The 23,015-nt window shown below is 41.7% G+C and overlaps 1 protein-coding gene across 2 annotated transcripts in view; it reads left to right on the top strand.

Annotated features, from left to right (window-relative positions):
* Positions 1–1,714: 1,714 nt before the first annotated feature.
* ZFP37 (ZFP37 zinc finger protein) overlaps positions 1,715–23,015 on the top strand; it is a 46,477-nt gene continuing 25,176 nt past the window's right edge. Inside the window, exons 1-4 of one of the 2 annotated variants that reach the window (XM_043567326.1) lie at positions 1,715–2,287; positions 7,631–7,757; positions 8,066–8,200; positions 13,376–14,883. In XM_043567326.1, coding sequence (XP_043423261.1) covers positions 1,730–2,287; positions 7,631–7,757; positions 8,066–8,200; positions 13,376–14,883 — 2,328 coding nt within the window. In that variant the 5' untranslated portion in view covers positions 1,715–1,729. Of the gene's footprint in view, positions 2,288–6,559; positions 6,975–7,630; positions 7,758–8,065; positions 8,201–13,375; positions 15,992–23,015 lie in introns of those variants that run through there. The other variant, XM_043567324.1, reaches the window with a different exon arrangement.

Raw genomic sequence — 23,015 nt, 5'->3', positions numbered from 1 at the left:
GAAAAATGCTCAGTCTGGAACACAGGGAAGAGGGCTGTGTCCCTTTTTTTTTTTTTTTTTAACATTTATTTTAAGTTTTGAGAGACAGAGAGAGACAGAGTGTGAGTGGGAGAGAGGCAGAGAGACAGGAAGTCACAAATTCCAAAGCAGGCTCCAGGCTCTGGGCTGTCAGCACAAAGCCGGATACAGGGCTTGAACTCCCAAACTGTGATATGATAACCTTAGCTGGAGTCGGATACTTAACCAACTGAGCCACCCAGGCACCCCCGCCTTCACTTTTCACTGAGTCTTTGCTGCATAAGAAATGATCAGGGGCACCTGGGTGGCTCAGTCGGTTGGGTGTCGGGCTTTGGCTCAGGTCATGATCTCTTGGTTCATGTGATTCATGAGTTCGAGCCCCACTTTGGGCTCTGTGCTGACAGCCTAGAGTCTGGAGCCTGCTTTGGATTCTGTGTCTCCCTCCTCTCTGCCCCTCCCCCACTCACACTCTGTCTCTGTCTCTCTCAAAAATAACACAAATTTATTATCTCAGTGTTGCAGTAGGTCATAAGTCTGATGGTGGCATGGCTGGATTCCCCACACGAGGTCACACAAAGCTCAATTCAAGCTGCTGGCTGAGTTGTGTACTAAAGATTCCACTAGAGAAAGATATGCTTTGTTAGCTCCCTCAGGATGTTAGTAGAAATCATTTCCTTGCTGTTGAGGACTGAGGTCCTGTTGTCTTGCTCGTTGTAGACCAAAAACCACTCTCAGCTCTGAGAGGCTGATTTCAGGTTCTTGCTGTGTGGCCCCTCTGCAGGCCTGTTCCTATTTGTAATTTCTGACTTCAGGAAGGGTCCAGTCTCTTTCAAGGGCTCACCTGATTAGGTCAGGTCCACCCAGAATCATCTCCACTTTTTTATGAACTCAAAATCAACTCATTTGGGATCTTATATGGGTGTGAGATCACAGGTTCCTGAAAGAGAGGGGATCTCTTAAAGGTGTGATAACAGGGGCAGAGATAATGGGGGCCATATTAGAATTCTGCCTATCACAATATTTACAACATACTTTGCTAGGCTCTAGAATCGATGCCACAAGTCTAGGGAAAGCATTGTTGGGATAGTTGGAAAATAAATGAGAAACACACCACTGTGATTTGTGGAACAACAACGAATTATTGTTAGAAAAACTTTTTCAATAATAGGATGGGGAGACTAGGCAGAAAACTGTCCTGAAATTAGGTGGCCTAAGGAGTCTCATGAGCTCAGCGAAGGTGCACTGAGAATTGTATTCAGACTAAAGATTGAGCCCGCGATGCAGCCACTGCTGAGGGATAACTAATTGTTCACTCATCTAAATGGAAGGTGCGTTTGACTCTGGAAAAAGCAACCACATATTTGGGATAACTTCACAAGCCCGCTGCCCCATTGTAAATTCCATCAGGGCGAACAAAGGCTGTTTCCATCTGGGTCTCCACTCTTTCCCCATTACCTAGCATAGCACAGCAACTTAGCCGGCACAAAGTAAAAGCTCAACACATAATTGTTAAATGAACGGCGTCGGTACACCAAATAGCTCATTGAGAAATTATCTCTGCTCCAATTGCTTGATTATTTGGCTTCAGCTGACCTCACTGAGGAGTGATGTGTTCACTGAACCTGCTGCTTCATTTTTTCCCCTCATTGTTCTTATACCGTAAAGGTAAAGACGTGTATTTGGACGATTAGTGCTCTCTCCCTATGAAACAATGGTGTCTGAGCGATCGGGCCTTTTCTCCTTCCTCCTCAATCTCTCTTACTATCCCGGCTGTCTGGATCCCGCGCTGGGCCTCGTGATTGCGGGGTTCCCGGCAACCGGCTGCAGTGACGGATTCAGAAAGGCGACTCCGAATTCTGCATTTGCGTGGCCGAGCCTCCGGACGCCGGGGCTGGGGTGTCGAGCGCCGCGAGGCACCGTGCAGTGGGTACCTGAGCACGCTTCCTGCCCCCTCGCAGCTCAGCTCTCGGGACCCTCCGCGGCGTCCCGGGGCCACCCGCCCGCGCGCGCGCCGGGAGCGCGAAGCCCCCGCTGTACGGCGGAGCCTCGGTCAAGATGGCCGCGCCCTCCCGCGATACCCAGGGGCGCCGCCATCGCAGGCGCCGGGCTCGCTAAGGCCGCGCTTCGAGCAGCCGCCATGTCGGCCTCCGCCTGCGACCCGATCCTCACAAAGCAGGAGAGCGTGGGCCGGAGGAGGGGTGCGGGAACGGCCGAAGGGGCCGGGTGTGCCGCGGACATGGCCGTGTCGGAGCCGGGGGGCAGCGCCGCGGTGAGCGCGACGGCGGGGCGGGGCGGCCGGGCGGTCCGCGGTGGGCTAGTTGGGGGTCCGTGATTGGAGGGTGGCCGCCGTCTCTGAGAGGAGCGATTTGGGAATTGGAGGCGAGGCTGGAGGGTCTTCTGGCGGGGGGAGGGGGGGTCAGCGTGCTGGGGGAATCCGTGGGGCAGTGATGGGGGGCCTGCGCGGTCCGTGGGTGCCACAGTTTAAGGAAATCCGTGTTTCGAGGTATCTGCGATGACAGTGATGGCGGGGGGCGGGGTGGGGGTGGGGTGGCCCGAAAGGCCATGGTTTGGAAGGCTGTGGGGATCAGAAATGGCTTCGTGGTGTGTCAGAGATTGGGGAGGTGTGTGGCAATGTGTGGTCCATGGGAGTCTATTACGGTGCCTGTGGTAGTTGGAGACCAGACTGTCCCTGTCTGTGTGCAGAGGTCCTTTAGCAGTTTATTGAATAGTGAAAGGGAAGCGATGATGATGGTTTAGAATAGGGTCGTAGCAAGGGAATGAAAAATCAGATTCAGAATACATCTAGAGATGAGCCAGTAGGACTTCCTGATGAGCTGATAGGAAACATGGGGGAAGAGAAGAATCAAGATTTTACATCTAGACTTTTGGCTTGAGGAACCGGATAAAGGGTGCTTCCTTTTTCTGCGAAAGGGTTGTGTTGAAGACGACCAGATTTGGTGGCTATAAATGGGAGCCAGAAGTGGATGACAGTGGTTCTGCTTTGGCCACATCAAGACGCCCATTACATGCCCAAGTAGAGATGTTGAATAGTCATTAGATGCATGAATCTAGAATTCGGAGAGGTGGGAGCTGGAGAATTCATAATGAAAGACATCAAGCATAAAGATGGTGCTTGAAGCCATAAGATTGGATGAGGTCACCTGCAGAGAGGACGCAGATAGAGAAGAAAAGAGGGACCAAGGACAGAGCTCTGGGTCACTCCTACATTTAGAGGTTTGGAAAAGAACAGAAAAAGAGGGAGAGTGAGGAGTAGCCACTGAGATATGATGAAAATTGTAAATGTGGTGTCAAAGAAGCTTAAAGAAGAAAGCTTTTCAAGACCATGCGAGTCAGTTGTGTCATAAGCTCTTGTGAGTCCCAGACTTATCACTGCAGAGAATTTGACTTTGGCAAGATGTAGCTCAATGGTTATTTTGATTAAGAAGAGTTTGTTTCGTGGAGCAATGAGGGTAAAATCCTGTTGGAATGAGTCGAAAGAACGGAGGTGATGAAATAGAGACAGAGTATAGACAACACCAGGAGTTTTGCTGGTAAAAGGAGCAAATACATTGGCATTGGATGGGACATGTGATTAAGAGACAGTTTTCGGGGCGCCTGGGTGGCGCAGTCGGTTGAGCGTCCGACTTCAGCCAGGTCACGATCTCGCGGTCCGGGAGTTTGAGCCCCGCGTCAGGCTCTGGGCTGATGGCTCAGAGCCTGGAGCCTATTTCCGATTCTGTGTCTCCCTCTCTCTCTGCCCCTCCCCCGTTCATGCTCTGTCTCTCTCTGTCCCAAAAATAAATAAACGTTGAAAAAAAATTAAAAAAAAAAAAAGAGACAGTTTTCATTGGATGAATGATATTAAGGCAACTTTGTATGTTAATAGGAACGATTCAGTAGAAAGGGAAAAATAGGTGGCACAAAAGAGAGAGGTTAATTGCAGGGGGTGAAATCCTCAAGAAAGCAGTTGAGGATAGGATCCAAAGCATAAGTGGAGAAACTGGCCTTCAGTGACAGAAGGGACACGTCTTCCATTTCAACAGAAAGGAGACAGATGGTAGGGGTTTGGAAACAGATTGGTGGAATTGGTGGTAACAAGGCAAGGTAGTTCTTGTTCACGTACATTTATTTTGTCTTTGAAAGTGTAAGGCAAATTCATCAGCTGGCAGTGGGAAAGGAGTAGGTGCTGCAGATTTCAGAGAGAAAGAGAAGAATGTTTGGAATAATCATCTTGGAAAGAGGAACAGGAAGCTCTCAGTATTGGGTGCCCATTTGAGATATGTGTCATCAATTTGAAGTGAGACCAGTCAGCACAGTTGTTTGGCTTTTTTCTTTTGGAATGTTTAACTGCAATGTTCCAGGCAGAGATTAAGTTGGGCTTAAGTTTGAGGCTTTGCTAGGGAAGTACAGTGGAGAAGAAGAGGGGTAAGGAAGTGAAAGCTGTTTTCCGTGGAGTGTGTAAGGTGTTAGAACGAAATCTAAACAGGACAGGTGAAAAGTAAGGCTGCGCGGCAATGGAAGATTGTGAAAAAATGGTTAGGATCGATGGGTATGAGGGCCGAATGTATTTGGAGAAATATTGACGTGGAAGGTACTAGAAGAAGTAAGCTGGCAGGACAGTGTTTTAAGTAGAGATTTTAGAGGTGCTGTAATGTATGTGGCAAGGGTCTAAAGAATGCCTGGGCGACGAATCAGTGGCTGAGTTTGGGTAGAAGAAAAGATTGTTGGAGTCAGGAAAGAGAAAGGCCAGAGTGTGGAAGGGCTCTTCTGCATTGATGCAGTTAGTGGAGGAGCTGTAGGGAAGAGGAGGCTGGTGTTCAGGTTTGCAGTGAATGAGGCAGAATTACTGTGTGGAAGAATTGACCAAAGTGGCCCCTAACAGCTGTCCTTAGAAAAGCCTGCTTGCAAGGTTGACCTTTGCCTGACATCTGAGAACTTAGACTGCAGGAGGTTTTGCACCATTCCCAGAAATGATAAAAGTGGCTCCCCGTGCCTGAACTAAACTATGTAGGGGCGCCTGGGTGGCTCCATCGGTTAAGCGTCCGACTTCGGCTCAGGTCATGATCTCACAATCCATGAGTTTGAGCCCCGCGTCGGGCTCTGTGCTGACAGCTCTGAGCCTGGAGCCTGCTTCAGATTCTGTGTGTGTGTTTCTCTCTGCCTCTCCCCTCCTCCCGCCCACTGTCTCTTTCTGTCTCAAAAATAAATAAAACATTTAATAAACTAAACGATGTAAACAATGCGGTTTATGCTGAACTCCTGATTTCCTTCTGGGGATCCGGGACTTTTGTGTGTGCCAGGCAGAGGGTGCCCGTGAGCGCCACTGAGACTCTACGTGCTTCCTTGGGAAACACCATTTCACACGTGTTCTCACGATTTATTTCTGGAGGAATCATGTGTGTCCTGTGTGACTCCACTGGAAGAGGACTCTTGGATACTTGTGCCTGGCTTCCTCTAGACTTCACCCCATGCACCTTTTCCTTAGCTGTACTACATCGTAGCTCCGAGTACAACTATATGGCGAGGCTGTGAGTTCTTCTGGTTAATCGTTGAAATGGAGGGTTAATGGGTTGAAGTCTGGTGATACTCTAAACATGATAGGGATTTTGAAGGATGAATGAAGAATAGTTGAAAGTTTTCGTTGACCTCCTTTTCAGGCCGTGAGGTACACGAGTCATGGTTGGGCCAAACCAAATAACCTCCAGCAGGGAGCCTTGTAAGGGAGCAGGATCCTCAGGAGAAGGCAGATTTCAGGCAAAGCAAGCGGGTGAAGGGAATGGCTAAAGAGATTGAAGGTATAGTGAAGTAGGCTGGTACTGATTCGGGTTTCTGTAAACGCCACTGTTGGTGGAGGTCTGTTGGCGTCAGTGATTGGGGACTGGTAGAGTTGGGATTTGGGGTTGCATCAGAGAAGAGACTGATGTGTTCTTTAGGTGTCCATAGTTGAGAGACCTGTGGGATTTTGTGATTGGAGTGTGTGGGGGCGACTGGAGAGATTTGTTGCTGTTACTGATAGGGGACTTTGTTGGGATCAGTCTATCAGTGATTCAGAGGCCACTGACAGTCAATGATGGGACTTCTTAGATGTCCATGACTGGAGGTTTGTCAGGTCAGAGATTGGTGACATACACAGCTAATTGATTGGTAGTCTGTGGAGGTAAGGAGTTATTTTTCAATGTGAAACAAATCTGTTCAAGCTGGTATTCGTTAGTGGCAAACTTCTCCAGTAGCTGTGTCTCCTCCTCTCACCTGCCTAATAAGAGATCTTAAACATGCTTTAATTTCTCCCCACCCCCCACCCCTACCAGTTATAGTCCTGTTTATTTTTCTTAAGTCACGCCTCTTCTTTTTTTTTTTTTTAGTTTTTTAACGTTTATTTATTTCTGAGAGACAGAGCACGAGTGGGGGAGGGGCAGAGAGAGAGGGAGACACAGAATCCTAAGCAGGCTCCAAGCTCCGAGCTGTCAGCACAGAGCCTGATGCGGGGCTTGAACTCATGGACGGCGAGATCATGACCTGAGCCAAAGTCAGACACTTAACCGACTGAGCCACCCAGGTGCCCCTAAGTCACGACTCTTGATTTTAATGACTTTTGTAACAGTTGTACAAGAAGATTATCAAGTTACTTGGATGTAACTAGACATTTGACTGGTTTTATTATTCACAGCTCTTTCTTGTACATTATGTCCTTCCCAATCTTGAAATCTTTATTCTGATTCACTTTTCCTTCTTTTAAAAATCACTCCTTTTCTTCTCCTCCTCCTCCTTCCCTGTCCCTCTCCTTTTCTTTATTTCTAAAATATATACGTATTATATTTTCTGCATCCTTACATGCCTAAAATACATTACTTTTGCTTCCAAATATAGGTGATTTTTTGGCTGGTTCTAAAAATCAAGGATCTCAATTCTTCTACCTCATAAACACTATTCCACTGTTTTTTGTTATAGAAGAAAAGGTAAAGACTGATTCTGTTTGTTTTGGTAATTGTCTTTCTCTCTGATAATTGTATGACTTTTTTCACTCTTTATCCTCTTGAATAAACAAATTCACAAGTGGGACTGTTTTAGTCAGTTTGGGCTGCTACAATGAAGTACCATCAACTGGGTAGCTTGTAAACAGCAGAAATTTACTGCTGTCAGTTCTGGAGGTGAGAAGTCCAAGATAGGGTGTGAGCCTGGTTGGGATCTGGTGAGACCAACTGCCAGGTTGCAGACTTCTTGTACCCTCACTTGGCAGAAGGAGCAGAGAGAGGAAGCAAGCTGTCTTGTGACTCTTATATGGGCATTAATCCTATTCATGGAGACTCTACCCTCATGAACTCATCCCATTCTAATTACTTCCTGCAGGCCCTATCTCCTAATACCGTCACATTGGAAGGGAGGGTTTCAGCGTATGAATTTTGGGGATACTCAAACATTCAGTCCATAATAGGGACATTTCTTAATATGATTTTTGCCTCTCAAAAAATGCATAATTGAGTAAAGAATTAGTATCCACTATAACATCATGATCAAATTGAATGGTTGAGCTAAGAACAAATCATTATTATCTTGTCCAAATCACTCACTAATGTGAATAACATTAGACTGAATAGAAGTATTGCTATTACAGGGATCAGTAACATTCAAAGATGTGACTATGGCTTTTACCCAGAAGGAATGGGAGCAACTAGATCCTGCCCAGAGGAACCTGTATAAGGATGTGATGCTGGAGAACTACAGCAACCTTGCCTCAATGGGTAAGGACAGTTCTTTCATAATTCAAAATGTGTGCATGGTGATACCTTCTCTCTGAAGTTCTTGATAAATTTGGCCATGGTTGTTATGAATCAAAGAGTTGTGATCCCTTTTGGGTACAACTCAAGATACTGTGCCCCTGTCTCCAAAATGGAAGGCCTCCTTGGATAGGGTACATGGGCAGTCATTGTGAAATTTCAGAAGCCGTATATTCTTAATTCTTTCAAGGCTCTGAAGTCCAAATATTAGTGTTTGATTTCTGGGATGTTTGTTTTCCTAACACTCAATTTGTACCATTTCTCGTGAGCAGGTTATCAAGCTCCCAAACCAAACATGATCTCCAAGTTGGAAAAAGGAGAAGAGCCGTGGTTGGGGAAGGGCAAAAAACCTAGACAAGGTGGTCCCAGTGAAATAACAAGACCCAAGCAAATAGGAACCAATGGAAGTAAGTTCCTAGTTTTTTGGTGGTAACTTTGCAATTCTTCAATGATTTATTTATTTATTTACTTACTTACTTATTTATTTATTTATTTATTTATTTATTAATGTTTATTTTTGAGAGGGAGTGAGCATGAGCAGGGGAGGGGCAGAGAGAGAGGGAGACAGAGGATCCGAAGCAGGCTCCGCTCTGACGGCAGAGGGCCTGATGCGGGGCTCATGAACCGTGAGATCATGACCTGAGTCAAAGTCGGACGCTTAACCGACTGAGCCACCCAGTCAACCCAGTGAATAATTTATTTTTAAAATCTTAAATATTTGAGACCTTTCTTTCTTAACCAGGAGTAGCAGTTGAAAAATATCCTCTCCTGGGGGAGGAGGAGTTCAAACTACAAAGATTCTCTAACCTTGGAGATTCTAATATCTCTTCTGTCTGTGAACCTGTCTACGTGTGAGGTTCTCATATGAGGTTCACAGTAGTTGTAAGCCTGTGTTCACGTATGGGGGTTTGCTTATACCACTTGCATCAGTTAGCTTAGGCTAAGTTATGCTCCATTAAGGAATGACCCCCAAATCTCAGTGGCTTCCAACAAGAAAGATTTGTTTCTTGCTCATGCTGTAGCCCTATTCCACATTATCCTTTGGACCTACATCGAAAGAGCAGCCCCTATTTGGCAAATCCTGCTCTCATGTCACAAGGAAAGAAGAATGAGTAGAACCACTTGTTGACTTAAAACTACTGAATGGAAGTGGTAGATGTCTCTTTCTGCTCACATTTTATTGGCTAATTGGTTAGAGCAGATCACCTGGCCACTCCTAAGCTCAGCAGGGTAGGAATGGACAGCCCTTCTCCAGGGAGGATTCAAGTGGCATGCAGGGGCCTGGGAGGTACAATCTTTCCACAGGGAACAGTAATACAATATGCCACACCATTCATATTGTGGTAGGAAAAAGGTGACAGCTAGAGTTCTGAACCTTTGATACCAGCCCCTCAGATGCCTAACTGACCTTTCCATATATAGTCAGTCATCTTTCCTCATTTATGCTCTCCATTGCTCAGCTTCCAGGAGGAGCAGTGACTCCTCTTAGCTGTTCTCAAAGTCCCATCACTGCTTACCTTGTTTAAAGCAGTGCTGTTTTTTATTGTCTCCTTTTTTACTAATATCTTCAGTATATTTTCCTTCATCCAGTCAAATTCTGGGACTCCATGATATGTTTCTCTCCTTATGTGTTCAAACCTTCTTGGGTCCATCCTCTTTCCAAATCTCTTGGCATGATGCTCCCTGCCTTTAATTACTTTCCACTTCCCTTCTTTCACTGTGAAAATGCTCCAGACCTGTGGTCTATAATGAATCGTCATTTCCATTTGCTCCTTAACCTCTACAGTCAAATCCTACAGATTTTGTGTCTCTATGTAAATTTCTGGCTTTAAAGTAACCCCTGCTTACCTTCCAGCGCATATTTTAATAGTTTCGATCAGCATGAAATTCTTGCCTACTTAGCTTAAATTATATACCACTTAAATCTGATCTTCTAAGTGCTTCTTTACATTTATTTCACCAGATTCTCTTCTTTCCACTTGCTGAAGTATCCCTAAGGTTTTGTCTTCTGCTCTCTGTTCTTTTTTTTTTTTTCTATTGTATTTTCCTCAAAAGAATCATTTGTGCAAATACAAGCTACTTATTCTACATGGGTGACTTTCAAGAAAAATTTATCTTGTCCAGATAAATCTCCAGTTTCTTTGTGTTGCACTCATATTTTTACCTACTTTACAGGAAAGCTCATTCTCAGAGTGTCAGAAATGGAAAGCTTTATATTTCTTTCTAAATTAGAGCTTCCTTTCACCTTCCATATTTTTATCAGGGTCTACTTTGAAAATTTTTTTAACGTTTATTTTATTTTTGAGAGAGGGGAGGGGGGAAGGGACAGGCAGAGAGGGAGCCACAGAATCTGAAACAGGCTCCAGGCTCTGAGCTGTCAGCACAGAGCCTGACGTGGGGTTCGAACTCACGAACTGCAAGAACATGACCTGAGTGGAAGTCGGACCCTTAACCTACTGAGCCACCCAGGTGCCCCGGGTCTACTTTGATTTAAGGCCTGTCTACCATGGAGTTCCGGTGCATCTTTGCTCTCTGCCTTCTCTTTTTCTATCCTCTCCTCAGTTCCTGATTTGTTTGTTTGCTTTCTTCACTTCTCACAGACATCACCCAAATTAGCTTTACATTGTCTCATACCTAAATTGTTCTAATTCTTAGGCTCATTTGTTGAATCCATTTTTTAAGTAATTCATCTTAGGTGTTGCCACCAAATATTAAAATATTCACTTATTATTTACATCACTATAGTCCCCAACTTAGCAGAATGTTTACCGTATATTTTTAAGTGTCCTCTGAATTTTCCAGCTCTCCACGAATTCTTGAAACCAGAAGGACTAGCCCTTCAAATGGCGAATGAAGGGACCTCATGGAGTTTTCGATCCATCCATTAGTGGCTCCAATTTTGGCTGTGTTTACTTTTCTCACTGTTACTTGGTGTTGCAACTAAAAAATAATACTGAATCATTTAATACATCTTTGTCATTGCTACAGTGACTTTCTTCTCAGTTCAGTTTCCTATATAGTACTTGGAATTGCTTCAAGGAAAGACTATTCTATTCCTTCCAATGATTTGCTGAGTCTATTGAGCTATATACGTCAGTCATTTTAGCTTAACATTCAAGTGTTAGTTACTCTCTGATTCAGGATAAGCTTACAGTCTTTTTTTTTTTTTAATGTTTATTTATTTTTGAGAGAGAGAGAGAGAGAGACAGAATTGGAAGCAGGCTCCAGGCTCTGAGCTGTCACCACAGAGCCTGATGCGGGGCTTAAACTCAACAGACCGCAAGTTTATGACCTGAGCCGAAGTTGGACGCTTAACCGACTGAACCACCCAGGCGCCCCAGGATAAGCTCGCAGATGTAATCGCATGCTCTGTCAGACTCAACTCTCTTCATTATTACCCTATTATTATAACATTTCACTAGTTCAGATTCTATCTTTTCCCCTCATGGTAAATTTCTCTCGTAGTGCTTTATATTTTTTCCTGCTGGCCAATCTTCATCATTATAAGAGGTTCTTATAATGTTACACCTCAAGGGGAAAGGTTTGAGTTTTGATCCCTTTCTTCCCAGAAGATTTGCCTCTATCCTCTCCAGAATCCTTGGACATTGGAAGAGGCCACCTTTGTCTTGCTCTTGTTCTACCCTTTCCCCCAAAATGTTTGTACCACTTAAAGTTTCCTAAAGGAAGAAGCACCTGGCAACTCTACCTCTCCCTGTTATATCTATACCACTATATCTATACCTACAAAGATTGATTTTTTACCCCATGGGAACTAATCTCTTCAAAGTCCTCCATGAACGTAGTGGTGTTTCCTGGCTTATATCCAAATACTAAAACTCTTTTCTGTTTGATCCCAGTTTTCACTTTATCCATGTGTTGTTCCTTTATGACCAAGGCAGCTGTTCAGTTTCTTATATTCTTTGAGACTCTTACATCTGTTTCTCTCTTTGAGTCTGTTTAATTCCCATCCTAAAGCTTTTTCTGCTTTTCCACACACATAAGTGAAGAAAGCTGCCTCAAAATGGTAGTCCCAACTCTTAAGTTTTTGGATTTTTACACATGTCGTATCCATACCTAGCTAAAAGAGGTCTTTGAATTTCAATTCTAAATTCTTAGGAGAAAGAATAGTATTGGTCTAGTTTGGGCCCTATGTTTACCACTGTTCAATCAATTGTTTTCAACCAGAGTTTGGATCATAATGGTACAAACATAATTGCCTCCATGTGTCAGTGTGGGTGGTGGACTCAGAGAAGGAAAACACACACCGGGAAGGTATCTTAAAATGTGTAATTGTATAACGTGTGGAAGGAAGGACGTGAGCAATCACTTAAAGCTGGGAATAAGCTTAAAATTTATGATTAGTAATTAGTAGAGTGACCTGACAGAAACAAAGGTATGCTCCATAGCAAACTGTTGGAAAACAGATACATGTGTACATTGTAACTCTAAATGGTGTAAATCTCATTTCTATGAGAAGTCTCATTTCTATGAATTTTATCATGGTAAAAGCATCAGGGGACTCAGAAACTGTAGGGTTTTTTGTTTGGTTGTTTTTTTAGTTTTTCGGGGGTTTTTTGGTTGTTTGTTTGTTTTAGTACAGGAATGTCATTATTATATTGATCGTAGGTGGTAGCACTGGAACACCCTTTCCTGCTTATTCCCTTAGTCACCTATAAGCTGTTTAGTATTTCTTGGTAGACTTCCCTTATTTTCTCTATTTTGGCTCTTTGGAGGGCAGTAACAAAAATATACTCAGGCTAGTCTAAGTAAATCGAGGAATTTACTATAAAGACTTAGGTTTATCTCTTATAACCTAAAGGTGGATATGTCAGCCTGACCCTACCAGGGATTAGAACTAGGAACTGGAAAGCCATCCAGAATTGGGATTAGATAAATGGTCTCTTTGAGAACATGTGATCTCACATCTCTGCTTCTTTGTGGATGTATGCTTCATTCTTCATACTGATGAACTTTCTGTTTACACAGGGAAGATATGACTTTACTATTACTCGTTTTATATCATTGTAAAAACCCAATGGTGACAAACTAGAGTCTAAATATTTAGGAGGAAGACTCATATTGGACACTTTGGCTTGAGCCAGATGTGTCTCCAATTGTGACCATAGAGAGCTGAATTAATGTAGTACAGGCTGTGGGAGCCAAATACTGTGAATGAATTGGCAGTTATCAAAGCTGGGAAGCTTGGGCTGTGGAGAAACCTCAAAAAATACCAACTACAATCACAAGCTCTTTTAACTTCATCTATTACCCAGTCACTGCTCCTTCAGTTTATCTTATCATTTATCCCAGGTTACAAGGTTATATTTGTAAACAGGCAAAATTTTTTCTAATTACTATTGTCAATTATCTTTTCTTGGATAAGCACTTGGAAGTGCTGTCTACAGCACTTTCCCCTCAAGTCCAAAAGCTTAGGGACATTTACACTTGATATTTCATTCACCTTGGGATGTGAAGCTTGAATAAAGATTCAGCCCCACAATAGGGCATTTGTTTTACAAGTTGTAGTTCAAAATATCAGAGTGAAAAGATTCATAAGAATGTCTCATTGAATTCCATTTTAGAAGAAGTCCAGCAAGATAACGACCAGCTAGCAAATCACCAGGAATCTCAAAACAAACTCCTTAGGGAAGTTGCATTCAAGAAAAAAAGTCTGACTAAGAAGAAAGGCCACGAATGTAGCTCATTGGGGGAAATAAATGTGAGTACAAAACATGTTCCTTCAAAAAGAAAGCTTAAATTTGATTCACATGGAAAGAGTTTGAAACAGAATTTAGACTTACTTGGTCATATAAGAAACTATGCAAAAAAGAAACCTAATGTAACTAAAGAGCACAAGAAATCTTTCAGCCATAGCTTACCTGATACAAAGAAAAACAAAAATCAAACTGGAAAGAAACAGAAATTATCCAACCATAGCTTATCTAATAAGCATGACAAAACTCAAACTGGCAAGAAACATGAGAAATTATCTCATCATAGCTCATCCCGTACTAAATGCGACAAAATTCAAACTGGAAAGAAACATGAGAAATCATCCAGCCGTAACTCATCTACTAAGTGTGACAAAACTCAAGCTAAAGCCAAACCCTATGAATGTAATCAATGTGGAAAGGTTCTCAGTCACAAGCAAGGACTCACTGACCATCAGAGAATTCATACTGGGGAGAAACCATATGAATGCGATGAATGTGGGATAGCCTTTAGCCAAAAGTCACACCTCGTTGTGCATCAGAGAACTCACACTGGAGAAAAGCCATATGAGTGTACTCAGTGTGGCAAAGCCCACAGTCATAAACATGCCCTCACTGACCATCTGAGAGTTCATACTGGGGAAAAGCCCTATAAATGTACTGAGTGTGGGAAAACCTTTAGACACAGCTCAAACCTTATTCAACATGTAAGATCTCATACAGGTGAGAAGCCCTATGAATGTAAGGAATGTGGAAAATCCTTTAGGTATAACTCATCTCTTACAGAACATGTGAGGACTCATACAGGTGAAATACCATATGAATGTCATGAATGTGGAAAGGCTTTTAAGTATAGCTCGTCCCTTACTAAACATATGAGAATTCATACAGGTGAGAAGCCCTTTGAATGTAATGAATGTGGGAAAGCTTTCAGCAAGAAGTCACACCTCATTATACATCAAAGAACTCATACTAAGGAGAAACCCTACAAATGTAATGAATGTGGAAAAGCATTTGGGCATAGCTCATCTCTTACTTACCACACGAGAACTCATACAGGTGAAAGTCCTTTTGAATGTAACCAATGTGGAAAGGCCTTCAAACAAATTGAAGGTCTTACTCAACATCAGAGAGTTCATACTGGGGAAAAACCCTATGAATGTAATGAATGTGGGAAAGCTTTTAGCCAAAAGTCACATCTCATTGTACATCAGAGAACTCATACTGGGGAGAAACCTTTTGAATGTAATGAATGTGGAAAAGCTTTCAATGTAAAGTCACAACTTGTTATACATCAGAGATCCCACACTGGAGAGAAACCCTATGAATGTAATGAATGTGGGAAAGCTTTCAAACAAAATGCATCCCTTACCAAACATGTGAAAACTCATTCAGAAGAAAAATCTCAGTGAAATTAATGTGGGAAAACCTTTTAACTAGAGGTTTTATTTAACCTTAGAAGAAGTCTGAATTTTAAGGATGTTAGAAAGCCTTTAATAAGAAGTCACACCTCGTTACATACGAGGGAATTTGAAAATGAATCTTACAGGGAAGCAATGGATGGAGAGTTTAAACTTGATACCAACCTTTTATAGAAAATACTGTTTTAAAAGTACTCAATTATTAATTATTTATGTGTTCAGACCAAAATATAAAGCTTTTAAAAATGTTAATAAGCTGAAAAATCAGAGCAGTAGAGAAGCAAATTACATATGCTCAATTCCTGAGTTGCTTGAGTTTTGTGTACTTAAGCACCGCATATGAGAATTGAATTTGCATATCTGTTAATTTCCATGTATAAATGTATGTGGCCACTGGTATGAGCCTGATCTTTGATATTATTACCTCTCTCTTTCTTAATGTCTTTGTTAGCTTCTGCATCAGCTGCAAACTTCCTAAAGGTTATTTGTGTAAAAAATATTAACAGAAAATTAAGAGAAAAAATGAAAGCAGCTGAGGATGCACAGGTGCTGGTGGGGAATGATGTCCAAGATACATCGTTAAGTGAAAAAAGCAGATTGCTGAACTGTGTGTATAGTATGTTCCCACTTTTGTACAAAAGGGTGTGCATTTGCCTGTCTCTGTGTGTGTATATATGTATGTGTGTATATATGTATATGTATATTTGTATGTAAATAGACTTGGTTTGAAAAAATATATAAGAAACCTTATGGTGGTTTCTAGGAGCACAGGAGCACAGGAGTGGGAGCTGGGACTGGAGGGAGACCTCCTTTTTATTATATCCTGTATACGAATTTTTGAACAATGTAAATGTATTATTTTCACAACTAAAGTCCTTTTAATATGCATACATCAACACTGATTAAAATTTTCACTGAGCCCACTCCATGGTGTTGTTTACAAAGTAAAAGTTTCTAGGAAGGGTGGTGAATCTGAGGACATGGCATTAAACTTGATATTGAATTCACAAAGACTTTTCCTATCAAACACATGTCCTTTTATTAAAATAATGAATTACAACTATAATTCTGTACTGTGTTTCTTCTATATGCCATTTTTTAAAACGACTGAAGATAAATTTTGATTTTAGGTGAATGAAAGTGCTTTTCTGAACAGTCACTCCGTTTTGTCTCATATTCAGAGCACGTATATACAAACACCTCAATCTGGGGTTTCAAATGTATTGTAACAAATGCCACTACTTCCTGTTCTTGCCCAATAGCAAACATTGCTAATGGGTCACCACACTCATTCTGAGTGAATCTAGACCTGGCCTCAGAATCATTCTTAAGCATGTATTCCAGGGGCACCTGGGTGGCTCAGTTGGTTAAGCACCCAATTTCAGCTGAGGTCATGATCTCACAGTTTGTGGGTTTGAGCCCCACATCAGGCTCTGTGCTGACAGCTCAGAGCTTGGAGCCTGCTTCGGATTCTGTGTCTCCCTCTCTCTCTGCCCCTCCTCTGCTCATGCTGTGTCTCCCTCACTCTCAAAAATAAGTAAACATTAAAAAAAAAAAAAAAGCATGCATTCCAGAGGTTACTATGGATCAATTTGAGTTTGCACATGAGACCTATTTTCCACTGCATACTTATTTATTTTTTTAATTAAAAATAATATTTGTTATTAAAAATTTTTTTAACGTTTATTCATTTTTGAGAGACAGAGAGAGACAGAGCATGAGCGGGGAAGGGGCAGAGAGAGGGAGACACAGAATCTGAAACAGGCTCCAGGCTCTGAGCTGTCAGCACAGAGCCCGACACGGGGCTCAAACTCACAAACTGTGAGATCCTGACCTGAGCTGAAGTTGGACGCTCAACTGACTGAGCCACCCAGGTGCCCCTATTATTATTATTTTTTATTCACGAGTCATAGATAAAAAACACAGCTGAATTGTATTAAAATTTAAGTTGTTACACTAAAAACAGTGACTTAACAACAAAAATGGTTTCATAATATAAGGTAATAATAATATTTGGCATGTATGTCACCTTTTACATTTTTACAGCACATTTACTACATTACCTCATTTGTTCTTCAGAAGAAACATACGGGTTAATAAGCAAGACTTTTTTAGTGGTCAGTTCTGCTCAATAAATATTTCATCTGGATACTAGGCTAGTATAATGATGGCCCCTCAGCGAATATGTGGTTAAGTGCCATCTTTGCAAATATTTCCCATTCAAATTCCTGCCTTCTTGATCTCCTCACTTCAGAGAATTAACAGATATAAGTATTGAGAATGAAATGTGTGTGTATATACACGTGTGTGTTGAAAAATCAACTCATGAATGTTATACCCTCATTTCTAAGTAACTTATTTACTTTCAGAGAAGGAAAATGCAATGTGAAAGCCATTTTCCATCAGTAATTTGTAACCAGGTGGAAGCCTGGCACCAAACACAGAATGAATCTTCACTTTCCAGAGCTGTGGAAAGTCTGCACTTTTTAGAAGGATAAAACAGTTGCATGTGATGACTAGGTCAAATTTCCCACACCTTGTGGAGAACCCATAATAGTACCATACCTGGGACAGTGAGGAATATAGGTATGTATGCCTGAGCAGTGGAAATAAGTGTTTGAAAGCCAATGTGTACGGTAAAAAAGGAATTAAATGTTAGCGTCAATGACTGAAGAAAGGATGTCTAAAAAATTATTGGAGATGAAGAATGAAAGAAAATAGACATACAGAGGTGAGTTTAAATGATAGCATGTGTCAAAATTGACTGGAGGGCTTGTTAAAACACAGACATTAGAAATGGGCCCCATCCACAAAGTTTCTGACTCAGTAGGTCTGGGACAGTAGGGGATGGGAAGCTGAGAATTTGCATTTTTAATAACTTCCCAGGAGATGCTGATGGTGCTGGTCTGGGGACCACACTTTGAGAAACACTGGTATAAATCATTGTTAAAATTTAAAAGTATTTGAAAATGTTTCTGAGACATTTCTTTAATATAAAGATAATGTTTATACACACAAATACATATGTTAGAAAATGCAAAATATCACTATCATTATGTGGATGGTGATTCAAGATTGTCAGTTTAAGAGTAAGTTTTATGTTTTTCTAAGTAATTTTTCTATTTTCATGAATTGATTTTATTTTATTGTAATGAGTTTTCATTAGTGGTATGGCCAAGTAGATTCCTACTGATCCTGACCCTCCACAGATAATAGTTATAAACTCTGGAAAACCACACACACACACACACACACACACACACACAACCAATGACCTGAAGGTACTGGAGAGTGAACAAAAGCAGATTATGGAAAAGAGTTGAAATTTGGAAGAAGGGAATGGTAAGTTAGATCACAGCTTTTATCCTGAGGATATGCTAAAGTTGGTGTGGCAGAGGTGGGTAATTTGATAGAAAACATTCAGTCTTTTGGAGATGAAAAAGTACAGGGCTGAGTTTCAGGGAAACCACAGCCACTGAAAAGTGAAAGGAAAATCCCAGAAAAGAAAGACTCAAAGAAGGAGCAACCCAAATTCTGTGAATAAACTCTGCCCAAATCCCTGTCTGATCTCTGAACCATGCATATTTGGCACAGACTCCTAATGTTTCAACTAAAGACAAGAGAACTGAGCTTTTATTTGTGCTGCTGCCCCACAGAATTAGTTTGAAGTTTGAGTTCAACCATGCTAATTACTTGCTAAAACAAAAATGTTAACACTCTTCAGAGAAATATAACAGAATCCAAACTCTCCACAACTTATCATTCATGATATCTAGGATACAAGAAAAATTTACTTGACAGTTAAACAATTAGGAAAATGTGACCCTATTCAAGAAAAGAGACAACCAATCCAAAAGTTAGGATGAGCATATGAGGATATTAATATAAGTATTATAATACTGCTTAGTGAAATAAAGATATGCTCACAGTGAATACACATTTTTTAAGAACTAAGCAAATAAATAGAAACTGGAGAAAAACCAAAAGAAAACTCTAGAACTTAGAAGTACAATGTCTGAAATTTAAAATTCACTGGAGGGGTGTCTGAGTGGCTCAATTGGTTAAGCATCTGACTTTGGCTCAGGTCATGATCTTGTGGTTTGTGAGTTCAAGCCCCATCTCTGCTGTCAGCGTGGAGCCTGCTTCAGATCATCTGTCCCCCTCTATCTCTGCCCCTCCCCTACTTGCACACTCACTTTCTCTCAAAATTAAAACAAATATTTTTAAAAAGTTTTTTAATTCACTGGATAAGTTTACCAGTAGAATGTAAATGACAGGGAAGTCATTGAACTTGAAATAGGTCAGTAGAAAAAAATTTTTTTAATTTTAAAATTCATAATGGAGGGGTACCTGGGTGGCTCAGTCAGTTAAGCATCCGACTCTTGGTTTCAGCTTAGGTCATGATCTCACAGTTTTGTGAGTTCGAGCCCTGTGTGGAGCTATGCTCCGGCAGCACAGAGCCTGTTTGGGGTTCTTTCTCTGCTCTTTCTGCCCCTCCCCAACTTGTGCTGTCTCTGTCTCTCTCAAAATAAATAAACTTAAAAAAAATGCATAATAGAAATAGGAAGGGAGATGCAAAAGAAGAAAATCAAAGGAGACAAACAATAGAAATAATAACGTAGTAGACCTAAACCCAATCTTAACAATCATTACTTTAAAAGTTAGTTGACAAAACTCTCAAATTAAAAGGCAGAGATTTTCATAATGGATAAAAAGGCAAGACCCAGTTTTAGCTCTGCACAAGATCTATACTTTAAAAAGACACAGAGGGGCGCTGGGGTGGCTTAGTTGGTTAAGTGTCCAACTTTGCCTCAGGTCATGCTCTCGCAGTTCATGAGTTCAAGACCCGTGTCGGGCTCTGTGCTGACAGCTCAGAGCCTGGAGCCTGCTTCAGATACTGTGTCTCCCTCTCTGCCCCTTCCCCACTTGTGCTCACTCTCTCAAAAGTAAAAATTTTAAATAAATAAAAAGACACAATTAAGTCAAAATTAAATGGATTAAAATGATATATCACACAAATAGTAAGCATACAAAGGCATAAATGGCTATATTTATAGCAGACAAAACAGACTTCTCAATGAAACTATTAACAGATAAAGAGGGCCAATTTAAAAAGATTAAAAGAGGGGCGCCTGGGTGGCTCAGTTGGTTAAGCGTCCGACTTCAGCTCAGGTCACGATCTTGTGGTCTGTCGGTTCGAGCCCCGCGTTGGGTTCTGGGCTGATGGCTCAGAGCCTGGAGCCTGCTTCCGATTCTGTGTCTCCCTCTCTCTCTGCCCCTCCCCCGTTCATGCTCTGTCTCTCTCTGTCTCAAAAGTAAATAAACATTTAAAAAAATTTTTTTTAAAGATTAAAAGATTAATTCATCAGGAAGACAAAACATTCATAAACATTTATGCACCTAAAACAGAGCTCTAAAGTATAAGAAGCAAACGTGGAAAGAATTAAGGAGAAATATAAACAATTCCACAATCATAATTGATTTTCACATCCTTCGATAGGCAGCTGATAAAACAGCTAGACAGAACGTTAGTAAAGACCCTGTTAACTGGTATTTAAATTAAAATTTTTAAAAAAGGAAAAATTAGTAAGCACATATATTACCTAAAGAACATTATAAAACATCTTGACCTAATTGGTGTTCTATAGAACATTAACTCTAGGGGCGCCTGGGTGGCTCAGTCAGTTAAGCATCCGACTTCAGCTCAGGTCATGATCTTGTGGTTCAGGAGTTCGAGCCCCATGTTGGGCTCTGTGCTGACAGCTCAGAGCCTGGAGCCTGCTTCGGATTCTGTGTCCCTCTCTCTCTGCTCCTCCCCTGTTCACGCTCTGTCTCGCTCTCTTTCAAAAATAAATCAAAACATTTAAAAAAACCCAGTATCTATGAAAGGAAGGAGGAAATGCAGGATTGGACAAAGGACGAAGTTTACATACATTGCAGGCCCAACAAAGCTTCTGCGAACCTGGTGAAGAGCTCTGAAGTGAGTGTTTTCCCACTCACTGTATTAGGCCTCTGGACCCCCATCTTGCTCATTCACCAGATGCAGGCTGCACTGCAAAGGGCATGACCTTGGGTGAGGGAGCTCTCTGTAATGGAGTCCTAGTTCTAAGTAGCTGACAGCTAGAAGTTGTCTTCTTAGTGCACTCCCCCCAGCCAAACATCAAGTCCTTCCTTAAAGAAGAGTCTGGATATGCAACTTTATGTCTATCATACTACTTCCCTTGCTCTGTTTAGATATACTGGTTTTTATATATCGGTGAAGTACTTCCTCCAGAATTCCTGAGTCCCTTTTTGCCTGTGGAGAGAAGTCAGAAGGGAGAGATTAGTGGGATAAACCACAGCTCCTGCTGCTATAGTGGTCCCAGGGTCATAGTAGATAACTCATCACCTCACTTCTCCACTATCCATTTGCAGCGACCTCTGCTGACCTAAGACACTGGCCATAATGCCCTTCTCAGACCTGAACCTGTACATTTACAGTCACAGTTGGGCCAGAGGTACTAAGTGGATCACTGAGTTCTATGTTTTCTTCCCTGCCCACATTGTGTGATAGCCCACTTTCTACTGATATCAGGGTTATTTACCTCTTCTGAAATAGTGATGCCTCCTTTTGCCTACTGGTTCTTTGCACACAAAGAGCTGAGAGTATTTACGCATCAACCTGAAGTCCTTGTAGGGGATGCTGATGTAACAGTGGTGGGTGCCATGGGCTTGCTTATGCCGGCTGTTGCTGAATGTACCACTTCCATCTTAAAATGGATGTTTTCTAAACCTACTTAATTCATGATTTGGTGGTTTTGACAGGTTCTACCTCATAATGGGTAGTTCTGGTGGAGTAGTCATTTAGTGTCCCATGGGCATGCATTCTGTTTTTACCAGGATGCAATAGTATGCAAGGAGATGTTTTACAAAAGCATCTAATTGTCCACTGCAGATGGCCCAGCCTTGCTCCAAAACTCCAGGAGCCTATGGTGTTCTCCTATTGGGGCTTGCCACAAACTCCACATGGCATCTCTGCCCACCACTGGCACCACCAATACCAAGGGTTAAATAGACATCAGCTGAGTATGTATGTGGCGGTCTATTTCTGGACTCTCTGTTCCATTTATCTATTGATTTACTTTCATGCCAATATTACCTTGCATTGATTCCTGTAAACCAACAGTAAGTTTCGAAGTCAGGTAAAGAAAGTAAGCCCTCCCACTTTGTTTTTCTTTTCTTTTTTTAAAGTTTATTTATTTATTTTGAGAGAGAGAGTAGGGAGGGGCAGAGAGTGGGAGAGAGAATCCCAAGCAGGCTCCATGCTGTCAGCACAGAGGCTAATGTGGGTCTTGAACTCATGAACTACGAGAGCATGACCTGAGCCAATATCAAGAGTCGGACGCTTTAGCGACTGAGCCACACAGGCATCCCTGTTTTTCTTTTTTCAAGTTGTTTTGGCACATATTCAATTTGAGAGTATTGCTAGATTGTCTGCCACCCATCTATGCATATGGGTGAATAATTGCATACTTGATTTTTTTCATATTGGATACTATCAACTTAAAATTTTCTCAGTATGGGGGTGCCTGGGTGGCTCAGTCGGTTGAGTGTCTGACTTTAGCTCAGGTCATGATCTCACAGTTCGTGAGTTCCAGCCCCGCATCAGGCTGTGTGCTGACAGCTCGGGGCCTGGAACCTGCTTCCAATTCTGTGTCTCCCTCTCTCTCTGTCCCTCTCCTCCTCACGCTCTGTCTCTTTCTCTCAAAAATAAATAAACGTTAAAAAAAATTAAAAAATTTTTTTTATCAATATGAAAAAGTTCATTGTTTAATTTACATATCTTTAATTATTATTGAGGTACCAGCCTGTTTTTCTATTGGGTTTTTGATCTGTGTCTTTATAGTTGTCTGAAGACATATGTGTCTCAGGAAATAATTCAGTCCTTGACCTGCTTAAATTATTTTGTATATTAAAAATACCAGCTTGTAACCTGATTCATCATCTTTCTCTCCTTTAATATACAAGCTTCTTGAAAATGGTATTACCTTGGTGTTTCTACTTCCTCAGTCCACATTTATATTTCAGTAGAATTCCATAGGGCTCTGTCT

The sequence above is a fragment of the Prionailurus bengalensis genome, chromosome D4, assembly GCF_016509475.1.
Source record: "Prionailurus bengalensis isolate Pbe53 chromosome D4, Fcat_Pben_1.1_paternal_pri, whole genome shotgun sequence".
NCBI classification, from domain to species: domain Eukaryota; kingdom Metazoa; phylum Chordata; class Mammalia; order Carnivora; family Felidae; genus Prionailurus; species Prionailurus bengalensis.
This window is presented reverse-complemented; position numbering and strand designations above follow the sequence as displayed.